At 53.7% G+C, this 22,014-nt stretch overlaps 1 protein-coding gene across 1 annotated transcript in view; it reads right to left on the bottom strand.

Annotated features, from left to right (window-relative positions):
• Nucleotides 1-22,014, bottom strand: part of gabrg3 (gamma-aminobutyric acid type A receptor subunit gamma3) — a 1,021,256-nt gene that overhangs the window by 404,995 nt on the left and 594,247 nt on the right. Inside the window, exon 6 of the mRNA XM_072477216.1 lies at nt 9,670-9,807. Within this exon, the coding sequence (XP_072333317.1) occupies nt 9,670-9,807 (138 nt within the window). The remainder of the gene's footprint in view (nt 1-9,669; nt 9,808-22,014) is intronic.

Here is a 22,014-nt window from a genome sequence, read left to right as displayed (position 1 = left end):
AAAGGGATCTCTGCAAAATCAATTCAAATGGTATCAAGTTTCACATACTCGACGGACATAGGTCAGCCTATGTCCCCCCTGACCTGTTTGATCTATTCTGATTGGCTCACTTCCAATCCCTTTCTCTGGCCCCTATCAATGCAGCATCACTCTCATAGACACACCTCTTCCTGCTTTTTCCATGCGGTCTCAAATCCCTTTGTCCCTAACTGCCAGAATCAAAGTGGCTTATTTCTACATTACATTAACTAGTATCTCTAAAGTAACTATTTTATATCACATTCGTCACTATCAGGTCGCCCCTCAACCTCCGTCGTTCCAGTGAAAACCAACCGAGTTTATCCAACATCTGCTCCCTCCAGATCATGCAACATCCTGGTAAACTTGCTCTGTACCTTCTCCAAAGCATCCTCATCCTTCTGGTATTGTGGTGACCAGAATTGTACGCAATATTCCAAATGTGGCCCAACTAAGGTTCTGTACAGCTGCAGCATGACTTGCCAATTTTATTCTTAATGCACTGACGGACCAATGAAGAACCTTATGGTTCCTGACTACCTTATCCACCTGTGTAGTCTCTCTGTGATCTGTGGACCTGTACCTTCAGATCTCTCTGCCTGTCAATACTCTTAAGGGTTCTGCCAGTTACTGTACTGTCTTAAATTGGAGACCCCAAGGATCGGATTTTCCACACTGCCCTGTGGCGTGTTTCACGGTGGCAGAGGCGGCCCGGTAATGACCGGCACCGGGATCATCTGGTCCCCCCGATGTCAACTTCCAACATTTTTAAACTGTGTTCACTAATTCTTGTCTCTCCCACAAGGGGGAACATCCTCTCAGTGGGCACTCTGCCAAGTGCTCTCAATACCTTGCTTATTTTCATAAGGTTATCTCCCATTCTTCTAAACTTCAACGGATACAGGCCCAGGCCGGGATTCTCCCTTCCGGGGACTAAGTACCCATGCCGGCGGGAAAACCGGCGTCAACCACTCCGGTGTCAACGGGCCCCCAAGGTGAGGAATTCTCATCTGTCCCGGGGGCTAGGTGGACGTCGGAGGGGTTGGCGCTGCTCCAGGTGGCGCTGAAGGGACTGCATGAGTTGGCGCATGCACGGAACGGCCATCGTGATCTTGCGCATGTGCGGAACCGCCATTGTGATTCTGCGCATGCGCAGACCGCCCGTCGTATTTTGGCGCATGCGCAGGAGGTTCTCTTCTCCGCGCCTGCCATGGCGGAGCCCTACAGGGCCGGCGCGGAAGGAAGAAGTGCCCCATGGAACACCAATCGCGGGCCAGGCCACCATTGCCCCCCCCCCCCGGGGTCAGATTCCCCCTCCCCCCGCCCCCCCCCCCCCCCCGCCGAGGACTGCCCATGCCAACTTACCTGCCAGGTCCTGCTGTGTGGGACCATGCTTAACCCATGCCAACGGGATTGGCCAATAACAGACGGCCGCTCGGCCCATAGGGGCCCGGAGAATTGCAGGGGGAGCCGTTGCCAACGGCACCCAACCGGCATGGTGTGAGTCCCGCACCCGCCCGCCGTTTTTCGGCAGCCGGCGTCAGGGCGGCATGGCAGGATTTGTGCCGCCCCCCGGGGATTCCCCGACTCGGCGAGGTGTCGGAGAATCCCGCCCCCCAGTCTTTCCTCATAAGATAACCCCTTCATCCAAAGAATCAGTCGTGTCACCTTTAACTGCATCCAATGTAATTATATCCTTTATTAAGGAGACCAAAACTGTACACAGTATTCCTGATGTGGGGCTGGATCCTCCGCCACATTGGGAACTCGGCGGGCTTGGAGAATCCAGCATTGGACAGAAAATAGGATTGGCACCATTCTGGTTCTCTGGTCCCCGCTGACATCGGGATCAAGGTTCACGCCCCATGCCAATGGGAGGATGCAAATGGGTCATTAAGTTCCATTTGCATCCTATTAACCACATTCTCTGGGCCCTCATGATTCTCTGGTCCTCTGGGCCAGGAATCACGTGGGTAAGAATTACTGCAGGTCTAGTCCTAATACGGTGGACGTCACGATGGGCCTCCAGGCAGGGGTCTCTTATCTGAGGGGTTCTAGACAGGTGTCCCTGGTGGAGGCTCCTTTAATTAGGGGGTCTCTGGTGATGGGGGCTGGATCACCTCTGTACCATGGGGCTTATTTGTGTTGCTGGGGACGGGGCGGGGTGGGGGTGGGAGGGGGTGGGGGTGGGGGGCAGGGGGGGGGTTACTGGACCTTGCTTTCAGAATGCTAGCTCAAATGGCGGCCCGGCAGTTGGATTCCCTCGGGAACTCCTCGCAATCCTCCCACCATGCGTACATTTACATGGTTAAGGATTGGGAATCGCTTCCTGATTTGAGCTCCCAGTGTGAGTGCAAATCAGGCACAATTCAGCTGTGTCGGGATAGTCTCTGAAACGGAGAGTCCCGGCCATGGAGTTACCAATCCCTATAGATCGGTAGCAGAACTTTCCCACTTTTATTGTCCATTCCCCTTGCAATAAACAACAACATTCCATTTGCCAGCCTAATCACTGCACCTGCATACGGACCTTTGTGATTCATGGACAAGATCTCTCTGCGCTGCAGAGTTTGAAATAAATTTGTTTTCAGGATGTGGGCATCGTTACTTCTAAAATAAATTTTAAAATTAATGTACGGGATGTGGGTGTCGCTGGTTAGGCCAGTGTTGATTGCCCATTCCTAGTTACCCTTCAGAAGGGGGTGGTGAGCTGCCTCCTTAAACCGCTGCAGTCGCTGAGATGTAAGTACACCTACAGTGCTGCTTGGGAGGGAGTTTCAGGATGTTTCAGCGACAGGGAAGGAACGGCGATATATTTCCAAGTCAGGGCGGTGAGTGACTTGGAGGGGAACCCAGATATCTGCCAGTCTTGTTATTCTAGATGATAGTGATTGTGGGTTTGGAAGGTGCTGTCGAAGGAACCTTGGCAAGTTCCTGCATTGTACCTTGTAAAGGGTACACATGGCTGTCACTGTTCAGCGACGGTGGGAGGATTGAATGTTTGTGGAAGGGGTAGCAATCAAGCGGGCTGTTTTTTTCCTGGATGGTGTTGAGCTTCTTGAGTGTTGTTGGAGCTGCATTCATCGAGGCGAGTGTAGAGTATTCCATCATACCCCTGTAAATGATGGACAGGCTTTGGGAGGTCAAGAGGTGAATTACTCGCCATAGGACTCCTAGCCTTTGACCTGCTCTGGTAGCCAAAGTGTTAATATGGCTAGTGCAGTTCAGTTTCTGATCAATGGTAACCCCCAGGATGCCAATTGTGGGAGATTCAGCGATAGTAATGCCAGTAATGCCATTGAATATCAACGGGCAATGGTTAGATCTTCTCCTGCAGGAGATGGTCATTGCCTGGACCGCTTCATTATCTGAGGAGTCGTGAATGTTGCTGAACATTGTGCAGTCGTCGACAAATATCCCCACTTCTGACCTTATGATGGAAGGCAGGTCATTGATGAAGCAGCTGAAGGTGGTTGGGCCTGGGACACTCCTCTGCGGAACTCCTGCGGTGATGCCCTGGAGCGGAGATGGTTGACCTCCAACCACTACAACCATCTTCCTTTGTGCCGGGTATGACTCCAACCAGCGGAGAATTTTCCCCCTGTTACTAGCATAGTAACAACAGCACTATGCCACCACATCCCCTTGAGGGCATTCGTTAAAATAGTTCCTTGTGATCTTTTTACATCTGGCTGAGAGGGCAGACATGGCCTCGGTTTAAGGTCTCATCTGAAAAATGGACACTTAAAAGTGTGATACAGATCTATAAAGTGTGATTCTCTGGTCGGCAATGGCGAAATCGCTATCTGCGATCAGCTGGAGAATCCCCGTTTCCATCGAAATCGGGGGTGGTGCCACATTCGTGATGCACCGCCCCCTCCAAAACGGCATACTCTAGGAGTTCCCAACGGCGTGGATCTCTCATGGGCTTACCAGACGGGGACTCGGCGTGACGACTGCGGACTCAGTCCAGCGGCGCCACAGTCGGGAGAGGGTGGGCACTATTTTGCCGGCCATGTCCGCGCGCGGCCAGCGCCATGTTCCACGGTGCGGCCGCTGAAGGTCGCCGCCATGTGCATGCGTGGCCATGGACTCTGCAGTTCTCCGGGCCGTATCGGCAGCTAGATCCAGGTGCTCTACGCTTCCTTCCTGCTAACCCCCAGCAAACCGGGGAATTGGTGGCTGTTTTGCGCCAAATATTCGGTCGTAAAAGACCACCGTTCCCACGCTGGCATCAGGACCTAACCTGATAATCGGAGAACCCAGGCCATGTATGGAAGAGTTAAATGATTCTATCTTGTTTTCTCATTATCAATTTTCTACAGATTATGAGCCAGTGTGTATGGCGCATAAAAAGCATATTTTACTAATTTCTCTTGCGACGCAGCGCTGCCCTTGCAAAGGTTATATTATAAAGATGCAGGGTGCCAGGTAACAATATCTGTATAGTAGATGACAGGTTGGTTGCATCTGAATCCCCTTCAAGGAAACAGTCAGGTCATTGCAAGAAAAATTTGAAAGAGGCTCAAAGAAGTTTAATCAAAGTCGTAGCCATTGTATTTATCACACTGTTATTCTCCAAATGGCAGGCATTTATTCTGCATTCAGACAGTGGCAGTGAAAGATATTTGTGCAGTACTTAATGTACGGAATCATACACTCCCAAGTGATGAAGGGGAATAATGATCAAATCACCCCACATTATTTTGCAACCAGAATGTGCATTTCCATAGCACTTTTGACAAACATTCCAAATCCCTCCAAGCAGTGGTTATGAATTTGATATGGGGATATTTATGACAAATTTGGTCTAACGACAATATTTTAAGGAGCGTCTTAAAGGAAGAGAGAGAGAGAGATAGAGAAGTGCCGAGAATAAGGGAGACAATTCCAGAACTTAAGGTCCAACTATCTTAAAGCACAGCCACCAATGGTGTGATTATAATCGGTGCCTCTGATTCCACACTTCAGTGTTGATTGATAAAACAAAACATATGGTCAGCTTTTTCACAGGAGGAGTGACTTTCTTCAATTTAAAAAAAATGTACAATGAGGCAAAACTAATCCCCTTGCTTCGAATGGAGGGCGTTTTTGTTGATGTAGGATGTTCTTTTTTTAATATAAATTCAGAATACCCAATCCATTTTTTCCAATGAAGGGGCAATTTAGCGTGCCCAATCCATCTATCCTGCACATCCTTGGGTTGTGGGGGCGAAATCCACGCAATCACCGGGATAATGTGCAAACTACACACGGACAGTGACCCAGAGCCGGGATTGAACCTGGGACCTCGACGCCATGAGGCAGCAGTGCTAACCAGTGCATCACCGTGCTGCCCCTGATGTAGGATGTTCTTTGCGATCTCATGGCTTATCCGGCCACACAGTCCTCAACTGAAAATTGAGTGAAGAGGTGATCCTGCTTATTAAGTGGCTGTTTCCAATGAACCCTTGGCTCCATTGGGCAGAATTCAACATTCACAATTGTGTGTAGAGTTACTGTGCTGTTGGACCATTCACATACAGTGAGGTCATTATCTCGCATGTGTGAGTGACACTACCTTGCTCTTGAGGGCATGTAAATCAAGCAAAGTGAATCTTTCCTCAGATAACACGTGGCTTCTTGCAAATCCCACACACTTTGAGAGACTCTGCCACACAATGCTACCTGCGACAATCTCCAGATCAGCAACAAGCCTCTTGCTCTCTCAATGCCTCTTTAATGCAAATCAACAACAATGTGCACATTCACTTTGGAAGTTGAATCACTCTTCCTACCGAGGAAAATTCAGTGAAAATACGAATACTGTAAGAACCCTTTGGGAGCACAGACAAAAAATGAAAGTGTCTTCCATTGTTGGACAATAATTGCCTGCGATTTTGGCAGACGTTATCCAAATTCACACCTCTTAAACCACTTCTCCAGGATCGTCGCTCAAATTACATGGGAGATTCTTTCCCCAGTATGCCTAGTTTGTAAACGCACATTAATTTTTACAATTAGAATCATAGAGGTCCACAGCACAGAAAAGACCTTTCGGCCCATCGAATGTACGCCGGTCAAAAATAACCACCTAAGCATTCTAATTCCATTTTCTTCCTCACGTTTTTCATCTCGATTTGTTTGTTCTTTTTAGAGCAGAGAAGGTTAAAGGGGCGATGTAAGAGACATTTTCCAAATTTTTATAGGGCACATAATGTAAAGCAGTTTCCACTGGCAGGAATGATGGTAATCAGAGGGCACAGACTGAATGCGATTAGCAAAAGGTCCAGAAGGAAGACGAGGAAACGTTTGTTTCTATACAGAATGATCTGACACTGGCTGAAAGGGTGTTTCTATACAGAATGATCTGACACTGGCTGAAAGGGTGCCGGAAGCAGGTTCGATAGTAACCTTCAAAAAAGAAGTCAGATAAATACTTGAAGTGGAAAAGATTTGCGGGGCTGTGGGGTAAAAGCAGGGAAGTGGAACTAATTGGAAAGCCTTTTCAATGGGCCAACCGCAGGCACGATAGACTGAATGGCCTCTTTTTGTGCTGTGCTTGTCTATGGTTCTTGGCAATTAGAAGATTTCTCTTGGCACTGCTCACAGCCAGCCCAGCCCCACAGTTTCTGATGTTTGCTGTGGCTCCGCTGTCAGCACTTGGTCCCTTTCCATTTTGTGCTGGATTGCCACACCACTCACTTCCCCATCCATAATGGATCACACATAATCTCTGCTCCCTTTGTAGCATCAGAGCATTTACTTATTTGCATAGTGTTCAGCTTCCATCTGCTTTTACTTCATCGAATTAAAATGTTTGTCCATTCTAGGGCTGTGAGGCAAGGAACATTTCTACAACATGTAGCATGTAAAATGAGGCTTTCATCTGCTTTCCTGACCAAATGCACGCTGGCATGGTGGATGGCCTGGCTTCCTGTTTAATCAGGACAGGTCGTCTTTGGGGAGGTAGAAACAGGTAGCAATTTAGCACTGCCCCATTCAGAGTTTGTTGGGAGCAACTCTGGCAATCCCTCTCCTGTATTCCAACAGTCAGCTGCTGCCTTCCAACATTTTCAGGATTTTCGACCAGATTAATTCCCGAGGTGGCAGGACTGACATATGACGAAAGACTGGATTGTCTGAGCTTGTACTCACTGGAGTTTAGAAGAATGAGAGGGGATCTCATAGAAACATATAAAATCCTGATGGGATTGGACAGATTAGATGCGGGAAGAATATTCCCGATGTTGGGGATGTCCAGAACTAGGGGTCCCACAGCCTAAGAATAAGGGGTACGCATTCAGGGCTGAGATGAGGAAGAACGTCTTCACTCAGAGAATTGTGAACTTGTGGAATTTTCTACCACAGAAAGCCATTGGGGCCAGTTCATTGGATATATTCAAGAGGGAATTGGACATGGCCCTTGCGGCTAAAGGGATCAAGGGGTATGGAGAGAAAGCGGAAGTGGGATACTGAATTTGCATTATCAGCCATGATCATATTGAATGGCGGTGCAGGCTCGAAGGGCCAAATGGCCTACTCCTGCACCTATCTTTTATGTTTCTATCTGGAAATAGTGTCGATGGACAGTTCAGGTGAGATGAATTGTGAGCCTGGTGAATGAATGAATGAGTGGGGCCCAAGCTCCAGGTCGTGGTCTCCATGTGTTTTCTTTCCCCCAAGCACGTGTCGTTTACCCACTGCCGAGCAACAGTGCTGTCAGCTCGTCTCAGACTCAGTGGAGTACAGGCACCAGTCAACTCGTGTGGAACAGAGATTGAGCTGAGGAAGAGAGTTGCGGCATTGCCGGGGGAGTTCGAGCAGCCGGCAAATTCTGAGGGGCCAATGGCATCAGGAGACCCAAGGGCCTAAAGGGGTGACCAAAAAACACAAAACAACAGGGTTGAGGCTGAGGCTGCAAAATGAGTGCTACAAAGGACCCGGGGCCCAACACACAGGAAGAGGCTCAAGTAGGGAGTGTCATGTTCTGTAGACTGGCTGAAGTGAATGATGAACTGCAGAACATCTAGTTTAAATATTTTATTATGAAACAACTGTGTGATAAAGATAACTAGGATAAATAAAATAGTAAACTACTAACACTAATTAGCTATTGTAGAGGTGCTGCAAAATACTTCTATCGCCCAACATGACCTACTCCCAACTCCCCAGCCATAGGGTCATGAGGTGGGTTTACACTGCCACCTAGTGGTCGGACGTCATGCATAACATTATGTTCAGAATTGCTTTATGCATATCATCACAGGGAGCTCCATGTTTCAACAAATTACATAGAGAAATGAGTAAGAGGACAGGAGAGCAGGAAATGGTTATGATAGTTCAGACTTGTATCAAGCTTTACAAGAAGGAAGAACATTTAAATCTGAGTGCCGAGAACAACATGAAATTTGGTCCATTTGTCCGTGCCAGCCAAAAAACGTTACCCAATGTAATCCCACTTTCAAGTCCTGGTCCAGAACCCTGTATGTTATAGCAGTTCAAATACGTATCCATGTGTTATTTTAAATGACACGAGGGTTTCTGTCCCTATCACCCTTTAATGATGTGGAGATGCCGGCGTATCGCCCTTTCAGACAGTGAGTTCAAGATACCCATCAATCTCTGGATGAAAGGACTTTCCTTCAATCTCTATGCTTCATGATTATTGACCTCTCTGCTAAGGGAAATAGGTACCTCGTGTTGACTCTGTCTCGGCCTCTCATAATTTTATGCAACTCAAATGAAACTCCCCTTCAGAACGCTGTATTCCAAAATAAACAACCCTTGTCGATCCAATCTTTCCTCATAGCTAAAATTCCCTATTCCTGCCAACATTCTCTGTACATCTCCTCTGCACCCATTCCAGTGTGATCAAATCCTTCCTGTAGTGTGGTGATCTGCATGCAGTACGGCGGCCCAACTAGTGCTTTATACATTTCCAAACATACACCCCCCCTCACCCTAAAATCAACCTGCCCTCCACCGCCATTATATTCTGTGCCTCCACCAATAAAGGGAAGTATTTGTCTGTCTTCTTAACTATTTTATCTACCTGTCTTGATACTTTGGGGACCTGTGCACACACACCCCAAGGTCTCCTCTGTTTCTCCACACTTCTCAGTATCCTGTCATTTATTGCCTATGTTTTCCCTCCTCTAATACATTGCTTTGCACTTGTCCAGGCAAAATTCCATTTGTCACTTTTCTGCCCACTTGGCCAGTCCAATGACTAACTGATGCACTTAATCCAATCAACCTGAATTGAATGAAGTCACATTGTCTCAATTTTTAGCATGACAAGCTGTGCTCACAAAATGAAGGTTGACCCAACAATCCAGTTTCATTCTGTGCTCAGCATCTTTGTAGCTATGTTCATTCCGCCAGTGCATCCCAATAGGAAATAACAGTTCGGACCAGTTATTTCCCAGTTATTCCTGGTGTTCCATTTTAAGTTCAGTTCAGACCAGTATTCTTATTTACCCATGTTTAATGTTTTTTCCTTCTGGGATGTCTCCATTGATCCAATTGATTGGAAGTACACTTCAACAACACTTGTTGACCATACACGCATTCAGCATTATTCACCGGAATTTATGCATCATAATTTGAGGAGCATGAAGGCGCTTAAACCGTCAACTTTCAAAAGTTACAAGAACCTTTATCCAATACCTGCAGTTGTTTCAATGATTTTGGTTGTGTTTCTTAAGCCCAGGAAATCAAATTGGTAGAGCCGCCAAGATTTCTGATTGCCTGTTTTTACTGAATTTTTCTTCCACTTGTAGACCATCTCTTCTTTTGGGTATCCATCTGGAAGGAGAGCACAGAATAAATAGCTTTTTCTTTTGCCAAATGCACAGCACTTTGTTTGCAATTGTGCTTAAGGTTTTGCAGGAAAAGAAAATAACAAATTTTATGAATGGACCAGATTCAATTGCCTCAGGGAGTCAGAAAGAAATGTTTCCGGCCATTTTCCCTAATTGGTCTTCAACTTCCATCTGGGATTCTCGCCTTTCCTGAGAGATCGCATGGCTTCCGAGAAGGGTGGGAAGCAATGTTTCCCCTGAGCTGCATGGGTGTGTAACTTCACAGTAACCTGAAAAATATTGTGCAAGTAACAGGACACCAAAGATTCGCGCCGTTTTTGGCGCCGGTCGGCGGACATCGCGCCGATTGCGGAGAATCCCGCCCCTGGTACCCATCTTCAGAATGGGACAGAAGTATTGCTTTTAGCAAAAAATAGCTATTGCTGCCTCTTAACCTTGTCTTAAACATTGTTTTCTGAGTAATTTTGTCCAGTTCAATAATAAGTGATCTAATTAGTTACATATCCATGGACTCTTTATACCTGTGATAATTGGCCGAAAATATTTCTATTTAAATGGGAGACAGACGATCAGGATCAAAAGCCCCAACAATTATCCTTGCAGAAATCAAAACAGTAATATTTTGTGACAATTATTATTGAAAGTTTCTAATGCAGACAAACTGGTAAAAATACAAATCAGAATATAGACCGAGAAATTCTGGCACACACTCTGGGTGAGCAGGGGATGCAGTGTGCGCGACCCTTGTGCTTGAATGGTGAGATCCAAAGTGCCCCAGCCATTGGACCGTGAGCCTCATTTCGAGGAATCTGGTGAGCTGCAGAGAGAGAACTGTTGGTGAATTGGCACTGACGACTGCGCCAGTCTGGGTCACAACCATTGGCCAGGAGGGCTACGGTTGATCAGGAGGCGGCAGTTGTTCCCTGGCCAGATCGACCAGTTCGTTTCTGATAGATGAATACTGCACAGCCAAATTCATAAGCCATTGTACTTTTTACTGTTGAAAGACATTGGTATTGGCAGAGGCAACTCATAGCTTCAGGAAGAATGTCCTTTCTCTCTTACCTGCAGAGCTTTGCTACTCCTGAGCTTTCTTTTTCAATCTATTATTGCATTTTCATTTGATGATTTCCTGCTGTTTGGCATTACACGGCTAGGGCCATGATTGGCTCTAAACCACAGGATCCTTGGTCATGTATATTCAGGAGCTCAAAAATCCATTCTCTAATTTGAATCTCAGAAATGCAATGGAACAACACTCTGGATAATAAGGTACATTCGTCTGCTGTTTCCAGGTGGACAAGTGATGGAGACAGAGAAAACTCTAATAGGTACAATGCTGGATGTGCTGGAAAGGAGAAACTTCCGTAAGAGAATTTTACATGTGCTGGAGTTTAGTAAACCAGTCAGTGCCAAGTGGTTGATCCATCTCGGATTCACTCAGAGGTACCCAGCATCACAGATGTCAGTCTTCAACAAATACGATTCATTCCACATCATATCAAGAAATGGCTGAAGGCACTGGATAGTGTAAAGGCTATGGGCCCTGACAATATTCTGGCAATAGTACTGAAGACTTGTGCACCAGAACGTGCTGCAACCCTACCCAGCTGTTCCAGTACAGCTACAACACTGACATATACCCGGCAATGTGGAAAATTCCGCAGGTGTGTCCTGTACAGAAGAAACAGAACAAAGCTAACCCAGTCAATTACTGCCCTTTCAGTCTACTCTCCATCATCAGCAAACTGATGGAAGGAGTCATCAACAGCGCTATCAACGGCACTTACTCAGCTATAACCTGCTCACGGACGCTCAGTTTGGGTTCCGCCAGGGTCACTCAGCTCCTGACCTCATTACAGCCTTGGTTCAAACATGGAAAAAGAGCTGGTGTCAGAGGTGAGGTGAGAGGGACTGCCCTTGACATCGAGGCAGCATTTGATTGAGTATGACATCAAGGAGCCTCAGCTAAACTGGAGTCAATGGGAATCACGGAAAAAACTCTCCACTGGTTGGAGTCATGCCTGGCATATAGGAAGGTGATTATGGTGGTTGGAGGTCAATCATGTCAGCTCCAGGGCATCACAGCAGGAGTTCCTCAGGGAAGTATGCTAGGCCCAACTATCATCAGCTGCTTCATTAATGACATCCCTTCTATCATAAGATCAGAAGTGGGGATGTCCGTAGATGACTGCACAATGTTCAGCACCATTCACGACTCCGCAGATAATGAATCAGCCATGTCCAAATGGAACAAGGACTAGACAATGTCCAGGCTTGGGCTGACAAGTGGCAAGTTACATTCGTGCCACACAAGTGCCAGGCAATGACCATCTCCTACAAGAGAGGGTCTGACCATCGACCCTTGACATTCAATGACATTACCATTGCTGAACCCCCACAATCAACATCTTGGGGGTTACCACTGATCATAAACAGAACTGGACTAGCTGTATTAGCACTGTGGTTACCAGTACAGGTCAAAGGCTAGGAATCCTACGGCGAGTAACTCACTTCCTGACCCCCCAAAGCCTGTCCACCATCTACAAGGCACAAATCAGGAGTTGTTATGGAATACTCTACACTAGCCTGGAATGCAGCTCCAACAGCACTCAAAAATATTGACACCAAGCAGGACAAAGCAGCCCGCTTGATTGCTCCTCCTTCCACATTCAATCACTCCACCACTGATGAACAGTGGCAGCCGTGTGTACCATCTACAAGATGCACTGCAGGAACTCGTCTAGGTTCCTTAGACAGCACCTTCCAAACCCATGGCCACTGCCATCTAGAAGGACAAGAGCAGCAGATGGCTGTGAACCCCACCACCTGGTGGTTCCCCTCTAAGTAACCCACCACCTTGACTTGGAAATATATCGCCGTTCCTTCGCTGTCGCTGGGTCAAAATCCTGGAACACCATCCCTAACAGCACAGTGGGTGCACCTACACATTCGGGACTGCAGCGATTGAAGAAGGCAACTCTCCAGCACCTTCTGAAGGGCAACTCGTGATAGGCAGTAAATCTTGGCCTAACAGTGATGCCCACATCCCGTAAAGGTCTGTCCAAAACCTTCCGCACACAATGACTTATTGAGGAGTACAATGGTCACTGCTGGTATGTAGGCAAACATGGCAAGAAAATAAATAATAATGCACAGATCTACAGTTGCCACTTCACTCGTTTAGTAACTGAGAGAACTGAGCTAACCATTGAAAAAAAGTCAGTTCAAAGCTCCTCATGCCAATTGGAGCTCAGTTTACAAAATCTGGTCCCTGTAAAAGTAACCAAGGAGGGTGGGATTGTCAGAAACCCCCCAAGCGGATTACTTAATGTCCTTGAGGAAAGGAATCCTCCCTATACATGGCAGCCATCCCCTGACAACGGGTGGGATTTTCCTCCCCGTGTGACGTGCTCAGCAGCGGCAGAGTGCGGCCCGCCAGTGGCCAGTGACAGGATCTTCTGGTCCTACAGCTGTCAATGGGGTTTCCAGTTGAATGCCCCCCTCGTCGCCACGAAATGCGAGAATGCGCCATTGGCAAGACCGTAAGATCCAGCCAGCGTGAACAGCCAGAAAATCCCACCCAATGTTCTTGCTGTCCCTTGAAGTGACCTGTCAAGGCACTCCATTGTATCAATCTACTATAAAGATGATGGCCCACTACCACTTTCTCAGGCTAGCTCAAGAGAACAATAAATCCTGGTCGGGAACACCCTGCGATTGTTTTTTAAGATGAATTATTAACAATCTGTTTTTGAAGTGCGAGTTAAATGTTGGTGAAGTCACCAGAAACATTCCTTGCTCTTTGTTGAGTACTGCTAAAGGACCTTTAATGGCCACCTTAACTAGTTGAGCTGGACAGCTGCTCAGTTTAAAATCTCAGCTGCAAGGTGGTATCTGTAAAAGTCGCTCAGGGCAATGCAGAAGAAGTTGATTCCATAGAATCCCGACAGAAGGAGGAAATTCGGGGCTGGTTTAGCACACTGGGCTAAATCGCTGGTTTTTAAAGCAGACCGAGGCAGGCCAGTAGCACGGTTCAATTCCCGTACCAGCCTTCCCGAACAGGCACCGGAATGTGGTGACTAGGGGCTTTTCACAGTAACGTCATTTGAAGCCTACTTGAGACAAGAAGCCATTTTCATTTCATTTCATTTTCATTTGGTCCATTGAGTCTGCACCGACCCTCCAAAAGAGCACTATACCTCGGCCCACTCCGCTGCCCTGACTCCATAACCTCTCGCATCAATCATGGCTAACCCACCTAACCTGCACATCTTTTGGCTGTGGGAAGAAACCCGAGCACCCGGAGGAAACCCATGCAGACATGGGGAGAATTCCGAAACTCCACACAGTCACCCAAGGCTGGAACCGGACCCATGGCAGGATTAACCTGCTGCGTCCCGCCGGAATCGGGATGAGACTCGGCCATTCGATTATAGGAGAGGTCTCTCCCGGAATTTCCGACGGTTGTTACGCGTCCCGGATCTAACGTGGATCTCCGCTCTTCCCTTACCAGGCTACGAAAGCGGAGGAGAGGGGTCAAAGGCAGGGGTTTCTGACCTCCCAGACTTCCATTTTGCTTGGCCAATGTCTGGAGGCTGGGCTCTCCAGTCAGGTGATGGCACATCAACCTTCAGAAAGATGCACGGTGCCCACCTGGAAGGTTTAGTGAGATCCAGGCGAGGGAATTGATGAAGAGGAGAACATATTCTTGTTTGTCTGATGTAGTCTCAGAAAAGGCGTAGCTGAGAGGCAGCGGGGTGGTTGTGTGACTTCGGGGGATGAGGCACTCCTCCCGGATGGATATCAATCACCAGAGATTTCATAGAATTTTTAAAATAGAATTTACAGCGCAGAAGGAGGCCATTCGGCCCATCGAGTCTGCACCGGCACTTGGAAAGAGCACCCTTCCCAACCGCACACCTCCACCCTATCCCCATAACCCAGTTACCCCACCCAACACTAAGGGCAATTTAGCATGGCCAGTCCACCTAACCTGCACATCTTTGGACTGTGGGAGGAAACAGGAGCACCCGGAGGAAACCCACGCACACACGGGGAGAACGTGCAGACTCCGCAAGACAGTGACCCAGCGTGGAATTGAACCTGGGACCCTGGAGCTATGAAGGAATTGTGCTAATCACTATGCTACCGTGCTGCCCAGTACGAAGTACGAAAGTACAAAATTAACAGATACTCGTGGTGGTGCAATGACCTGCCAGATCCAGGGGCGAAATTCTCCGTTATCCGGAGTCCGCCGATCGGCGCAAAAAACATCGCAAATACGACTTGCGTAACGTCGGAAAAATGGGTCGAAAGTCTCCGGCCCGAAATGGGCTAGCAGCGACGTAACGGGATCCGCGCTTGCGCAGTGGTTCACGCCGTGCAGCGTCATACGCGCCGCACGGCGTGACGGCTCATAAAGCCGCGCTGCTCCCCCCCACCCGACCGGAACACCCGACCGGATGGCTGGCCGCCGCTCAGCCCCGAGGTTCGAGTCACGGGATGTGGAGGTGCTCCTGGACGCGGTGGAGCAGAGGAGGGACGCCCTGTATCCCGGGCACGGCCGCAGAGTTGCCCCACGCCACAGCCGGCGTCTGTGGAGGGAAGTGGCAGAGGCCGTCACCGCTGCGGCCCTGACACCACGGACAGGCACCCAGTGCCACAGGAAGGTGAACGACCTCGTCAGAGCAGGCGGGGTGAGCCTCCCCTATCCCCCCCTCCCCCATGTCCCCCCTCCCCCATATCCCCCCTCCCCCATATCCCCCATAATCCCCCTCCCCATATCCCCCCTCCCCCATATCCCTCCCTCCCCATATCCCCCATATCCCCCTCCCCATATCCCCCCTCCCCCATATCCCCCCTCCCCCATATCCTCCCCATATCCCCCATATCCCCCCTCCCCCATATTCCCCCTCCCCATATCCCCCCTCCCCATATACCTCATATCCCCCCCATATCCCCCCTCCCCCATATCCCCCCTCCCCCATATCCCCCCTCCCCCATATCCCCCCTCCCCAATATCCCCCATATCCCCCCTCCCCCATATCCCCCATATCCCCCCTCCCCATATCCCCCCTCCCCATATCGCCCCTCCCCCATATCCCCCCTCCCCCATATCCCCCCTCCCCCGCATCCCCCCTCCCCCATGTCCCCCATATCCCCCCTTCCCCATATCCCCCCTCCCCCATATCCCCAAGTGAATCCAGCCCTAACCTTAACCTCTGCAATGCACGCGCAACCGATGGCGTGCATTCATATACCTGCCTAACAGTGTTGCCTTTTACCCCTGCCCCCCCCCCCCACAGGAGAAGCGCGCACACAACAATAGGGTGCATGTGAGGACTGGAGGAGGCCCCGCTGATGAGAGGCCACTGACCGAACACGAGGAAAGGGCCCTGGAACTGGCTGGCGGACCTGACGACCGGGAGGTTGCTGATGCAGAGGTCGGGGGCGTAGTAGCAAGTGAGCCACCGACAGCCCGTCCCCATATCCCCCCCTCCCCTATATCCCCCTCCCCCATATCACCTGATCACTGCCTGATGTCTAACCATGCATGCTTCATTGTGTATCGCAGGACCAAACGTCCAGGCACCCATCCCCGCAGATGCAGACCGCCCGCAGGATGCCCCTCGGAGGCCACGGGAGACGGAGAGACACGAACCCTCCAGCATGCGACGCCCGCAGGATGCCCCTCGCACACCATGGGAGACGGAGAGACCCGCACCCTCCAGCATGCGATGCCCGCAGGATGCCCCTCGGAGGCCACGGGAGACGGAGAGACCTGGAGCAACAGGGAGACGACACCCCCGTCACGTGCGGGAGCGACCACCCAGCGACGAGGGGGGCAACCACAGGCCCCAGTCACATCCGAGCCAGGACACCACTACCCAGGATACCACTACCCAGGACACCACTACCCGGGACACCACTACCCGGGACACCACTACCCGGGACACCCCTACCCGGGACAGCACTACCTAGGAAGACGAAATACCGGACAGTGACTCAGAGTGGATGGGTGGAGACGAATCCCCACCCGAAAGTGCAATGGACTCAGAGTGGGACGAAGAGCACGACACAACGCCACTGCTGTCACCAACACCCTCCACCATCGCAGAAACAGTCACCTCGGTTGGGCACTTTAGTGATGAGGCGTCTGGTACACTCACTGGTGCGCACAACACAGCCGTCCCGGTACAGCAGGTGGAGGTAGGAGCAGCAGAGGGGCCGGGCGGTCGGAGGGCAGCCCAGCCCAAGCGAACATCTGCCGCCCAGATGGATCCCGGGTTCCTGGAGTTACCACACCCACACATAGATCCGATGCAACCACCGACCCGGAGACGAGCGAAGAGGGTGACGGGCGGCTTGCGGCGGCTGCAGTCGCAGGTGGAGGAGTCCACCCGCGTCCAGGAGCTGGGAGTGTTGCTGGTCATGCGTGCCACCCAAGCTGACACCGCACGGGTGGCGTCCGCGGTGGAGGCAATGGGTGCGACGGTGTCAGACATGGGGAACGGTTTGCGAGGCCTGGGGCTTTCCGTGCAGACGGCGTCTGTGGCCCAGGAAATGGCTGCCCTCTCACAGGAGGCCATGAGCCAGTGCCAGCGCCAGATGGCAGAGGCGCTCAATGCCATAGCCCAGTCTCTGCAGGCCATGGCCCAGTCTCAGCAGGCCATGGCCCAGTCTCTGCAGGCCATCGCTGAGGGCATCGGCGCCAGTGGCCATGTGCGAGCCGGCGTCGCACTGTCACAGACAGGGTTTGCCAACCCCCTGGGCTCCATGGCTGCAAACCTGCACTCCCCTGTCGATACCAGCACGGGCCTCCAGGACTGGCAGCGCCAGATGTCGGGGGGGCGTCGGATGGCCAGTCCGTTCGCATCCCCCACCCATGTAGCGGCCTGGGGGCCATCGGGCACCCCGAGGGAGGAGGAGGTGGTGTGGTCCGTCCCGGCTCCCCCTGTAGGGGAGGTCCCGGTACACCGCGACACCTCGGACTCCCCCCCTTCCGTCCCAGGTGCATCGGGTGGGCAACGGGCAGGACAGGCTGGCAGCTCGCCATCCCAGTCGCCCGGGCCGCAGCCTGGCCCATCTAGGCCAGGACATCCCAGGAAACGGCCGCCAAAGGGATCCAGTGTCAGAGGGCAGGAATCACAGGAGTCCACCTCCAGTTCTGCTGTACCGTCTGGGGAACCACGTAGACGTAGTCAAAGGGCCCGTAAGGCCAAACAATTAGACACTGAGTAAGTTGGCACAGGTGCAGGGCACAGATGAGTTTTAGGGGCTAGGGCACGTGCATGAACTCCTTTGGTTATTAAAGTCAATGTTACACCTACCGAAGCTGCCTTTGTGCTCTGTCCAAAGCGTGCAGGGGTGTCATGTACGTTGAGCGCAAGTGTGTGTGTGAGGGGTGGTCTTACCTCAGCCCCAGGTGAGTCTGCCCCCTTCCCCCTGGGCCGCCATCAACATCCCCCGGGCAGAGGACGGGACCGTGCGCTGCAGTGTCACAGCCGCATGCAGGGATGGTCCGTGTGGATGGTGGTACTGTGGCCATGGGTCAGACATAGTCCAATGATGTAGAGCCAGGAGCTCACCGCAGGGCGGGTTGTCATCATCCTCCATGGCCTGCAATAGACACGCGTCCACCCGCAACTGTGTGAGCCCGGCCCGTTGTGCCGCAGGTGGATTGGCAATGGGGGTGGGTGGTGTGCATGCGGGTGGGGTGTGTGGGGTTGGGGAGGGGGGTGAGGGTGCTGGGTGGGTGGATGGGTGGGGGGTGTGGGTGGTCGGCTGTTGCCATGGTGTGCGGTCTGTGGCCATACTACCCGATTCCCACGCCCATCTAGTCAGTGAAGCGGGCGGCTATCAGTCTGTCCCGTGCCCGCTGGGCCAGCCGGTCACGGTGGACAGCCACCCGCCTGTGTCTACCCCGTCTGCCCTGACCATTACCCCCATCCCCCTCATCTGGGGAGGACTGCGCCTCTTCCTGCTGCTCCTCCACTCCGCCCTCCTCTGCCTGCGGCACATCGCCCCTCTGCTGGGCTATGTTGTGCAGGACGCAGCACACCACAATGATGCGGCCGACCCTATCTGACCGATACTGGAGGGCGCCCCCAGAGAGGTCCAGGCACCTGAAACGCATCTTCAGCACGCCAAAGCACCTCTCTATCACTCCCCTTGTTGCTACATGGGCATCATTGTAGCGGTTCTCCACCTCATTGTGTTGCCTCCGTATAGGCGTCATCAGCCACGATCGCAATGGGTAGCCCCTGTCGCCCAGCAACCAGCCCCTCAGCCGGGGATGGCGTTCCTCGTACATGCCGGGGATGGATGACCGCGACAACACGTATGAGTCGTGTACACTGCCTGGGTAACGGGCGCAGACGTGCAGGATCATCATGCGGTGGTCGCAGACCACGTGTATGTTCATCGAATAGGTCCCCTTCCTATTGGTGAACACGGCCCTGTTATCTGCAGGTGGCCGCACGGCGACGTGCATCCCATCGATCGCGCCCTGGACCATGGGGAACCCGGCCATGGCAGAGAAGCCCACGGCCCGGGCATCTTGGCTGGCCCGGTCCACGGGGAAGCGGATGTAGCGGTGCGCCATGGCATATAGGGCATCTGTCACTGCCCGGATGCACCGATGCACCGATGTCTGCGATATGCCGGACAGGTCCCCACTCGGTGCCTGGAATGACCCCGTTGCATAAAAGTTCAGGGCCACCGTAACCTTGACGGACACGGGGAGAGGGTGTCCCCCGCCAGTGCCACGCGGTGACAGGTGTGCCAGCAGATGGTAGATGTGTGCCACGGTTTCCCGCCTCATCCGGAGTCTCCTCCTGCATTCCCGGTCCGTGAGGTCCTGGTATGACTGCCGGGGCCGGTACACACGGGGCGCCCTCGGGTGCCTCCGTTGCCGTGGGGCCGCGACGTCCTCCCCGTCCTCGCCCTGTCGGTCAGGTGTCCCTCCAGCCTGGGCGGCTGCCGCCTGTCCCTCTGCGGCAGCCTGCGCCGCCTCTCTGGCACGCTCCTCCTCCTCCTCCTCCTCCTCATCCAAGGCAACATAGATATGAGCGGCTGCTGCCACGGCGGCCAACATCGCTGGATGATCGGAAAACATGACGGCCTGGTGGGGGGGGAGGGGAACGACGACATGTCATCATTGCCCATATCCCCTCCTCCCCCCAGCCAGGTGGCATGGACCGCATGGGCCCAACTGTTGGAGGCTGGCACCTGGCCAGGAGGACCAACTCACTTGCCCTCGCATTCCCCTCCCCGGCACGGACCCCCCACCCCCCTCCCCGGCACGGACCCCCCCCAACCTCCACCCCAGCACGCCCCCCCCATCGCCCTCCCCGGCACGGACCCCCCCATCCCCCTCCCCGGCACGGACCCCCCCCCAACCTCCACCCCGGCACGGACCCCCGCCCAACCTCCACCCCAGCACGGACCCCCCTCCCAACCTCCACCCCGGCAGGGACCCCCCCCCAACCTCCACCCCGGCACGGACCCACCCCCCAACCTCCACCCCGGCACGGACCCCCCCCCCCCGCAACCACCACCCCGGCACGGACCCCCACCCAACCTCTACCCCGGCACGGACCCCCCATCCCCCTCCCCGGCACGGACCCCCCCCCAACCTCCACCCCGGCACGGACCCCCCCAACCTCCACCCCGGCACGGACCCCCCTCCCAACCTCCACCCCGGCAGGGACCCCCCCCCAACCTCCACCCCGGCACGGACCCCCCTCCCAACCTCCACCCCGGCAGGGACCCCCCCCCAACCTCCACCCCAGCACGGACCCCCCATCCCCCAACCACCACCCCGGCACGGACCCCCCCCCCAACCTCCACCCCGGCACGGACCCCCCATCCCCCTCCCCGGCACGGACCCCCCCCCAACCTCCACCCTGGCACGGACCCCCCCCAACCTCCACTCCGGCACGGACCCCCCCCCCCAAACTCCACCCCGGCATGGACCCACCCCCCAACCTCCACCCCGGCACGGACCCCCCATCCCCCTCCCCGGCACGGACCCCCCCCCAACCTCCACCCCGGCACGGACCCCCCATCCCCATCCCCGGCACGGACCCCCCCCAACCTCCACCCCGGCACGGACCCCCCCCCAACCTCCACCCCGGCACGGACCCCTCATCCCCCCACCTCCACCCCGGCACGGACCCCCCCCAACCTCCACCCCGGCACGGACCCCCCCCCCAACCTCCACCCCGGCACGGACCCCCCCCCCCAACCTCCACCCCGGCACGGACCCCCCATCCCCCTTCCCGGCACTGACCCCCCCCAACCTCCACCCTGGCACGGACCCCCCATCCCCCTCCCCCTCCCCGGCACGGACCCCCCCCCCAACCTCCACACCGGCACGGACCCCCCCAACCTTCACCCCGGCACGGACCCCCCCCCCCAACCTCCACCCCGGCACGGATCCCCCCCCAACCTCCACCCCGGCACGGACCCCCCATCCCCCTCCCCGGCACGGACCCCCCATCCCCCTCCCCGGCACGGACCCCCCCCCCAACCTCCACCCCGGCACGGACCCCCCATCCCCCTCCCTGGCACGGACCCCCCCCCAACCTCCACCTCAGCACGGACCCCCCATCCCCCTCCCCGGCACGGACCCCCCCCATTCCCCTCCCCGGCACGGACCCCCCCCATCCCCCTCCCCGGCACGGACCCCCTCCCGGCACTCCCCCGGAGCCCAGCCTACTCTAACCACGCCCCCCCCGCCGCACACACACAACCCGAGACACACCTCTCCTCACGCATTCAGACTGCGGCCACGCCATCGCCTGCCCAGAGCCAACCCCCCAGGCCGTCACTCACCTCCACGCTGGTCGGCGTGAACCTGGAGCACAGGGTCACGCCGATGAAAAGGAGGTTTAATTTACGTCGACGTGAACGGTCATCACGTCGACGGGACTTCGGCCCATCCGGAAGGGAGAATATCGGCAGGCCGAAAATCGGCTGCCTTGCGCAGACCCGTGACATTCTCCGACGGCAGCGGCGACATTAACGCCCCGCCGACTTTTCTCCCTTCGGAGACTTCGGCAACCGGCGGGGGCGGGATTCACGGCGGCCAACGGCCATTCTCCGACCCTCTGGGGGGTCGGAGAATGACGCCCCAGAAAAGTGAGTTTCCCTCTCACTGACCCTACATTTTCCAGCGAGATCA

Source organism: Scyliorhinus torazame, chromosome 15, assembly GCF_047496885.1.
Source record: "Scyliorhinus torazame isolate Kashiwa2021f chromosome 15, sScyTor2.1, whole genome shotgun sequence".
In the NCBI taxonomy this organism is placed as follows: Eukaryota; Metazoa; Chordata; class Chondrichthyes; order Carcharhiniformes; family Scyliorhinidae; genus Scyliorhinus; species Scyliorhinus torazame.
This window is presented reverse-complemented; position numbering and strand designations above follow the sequence as displayed.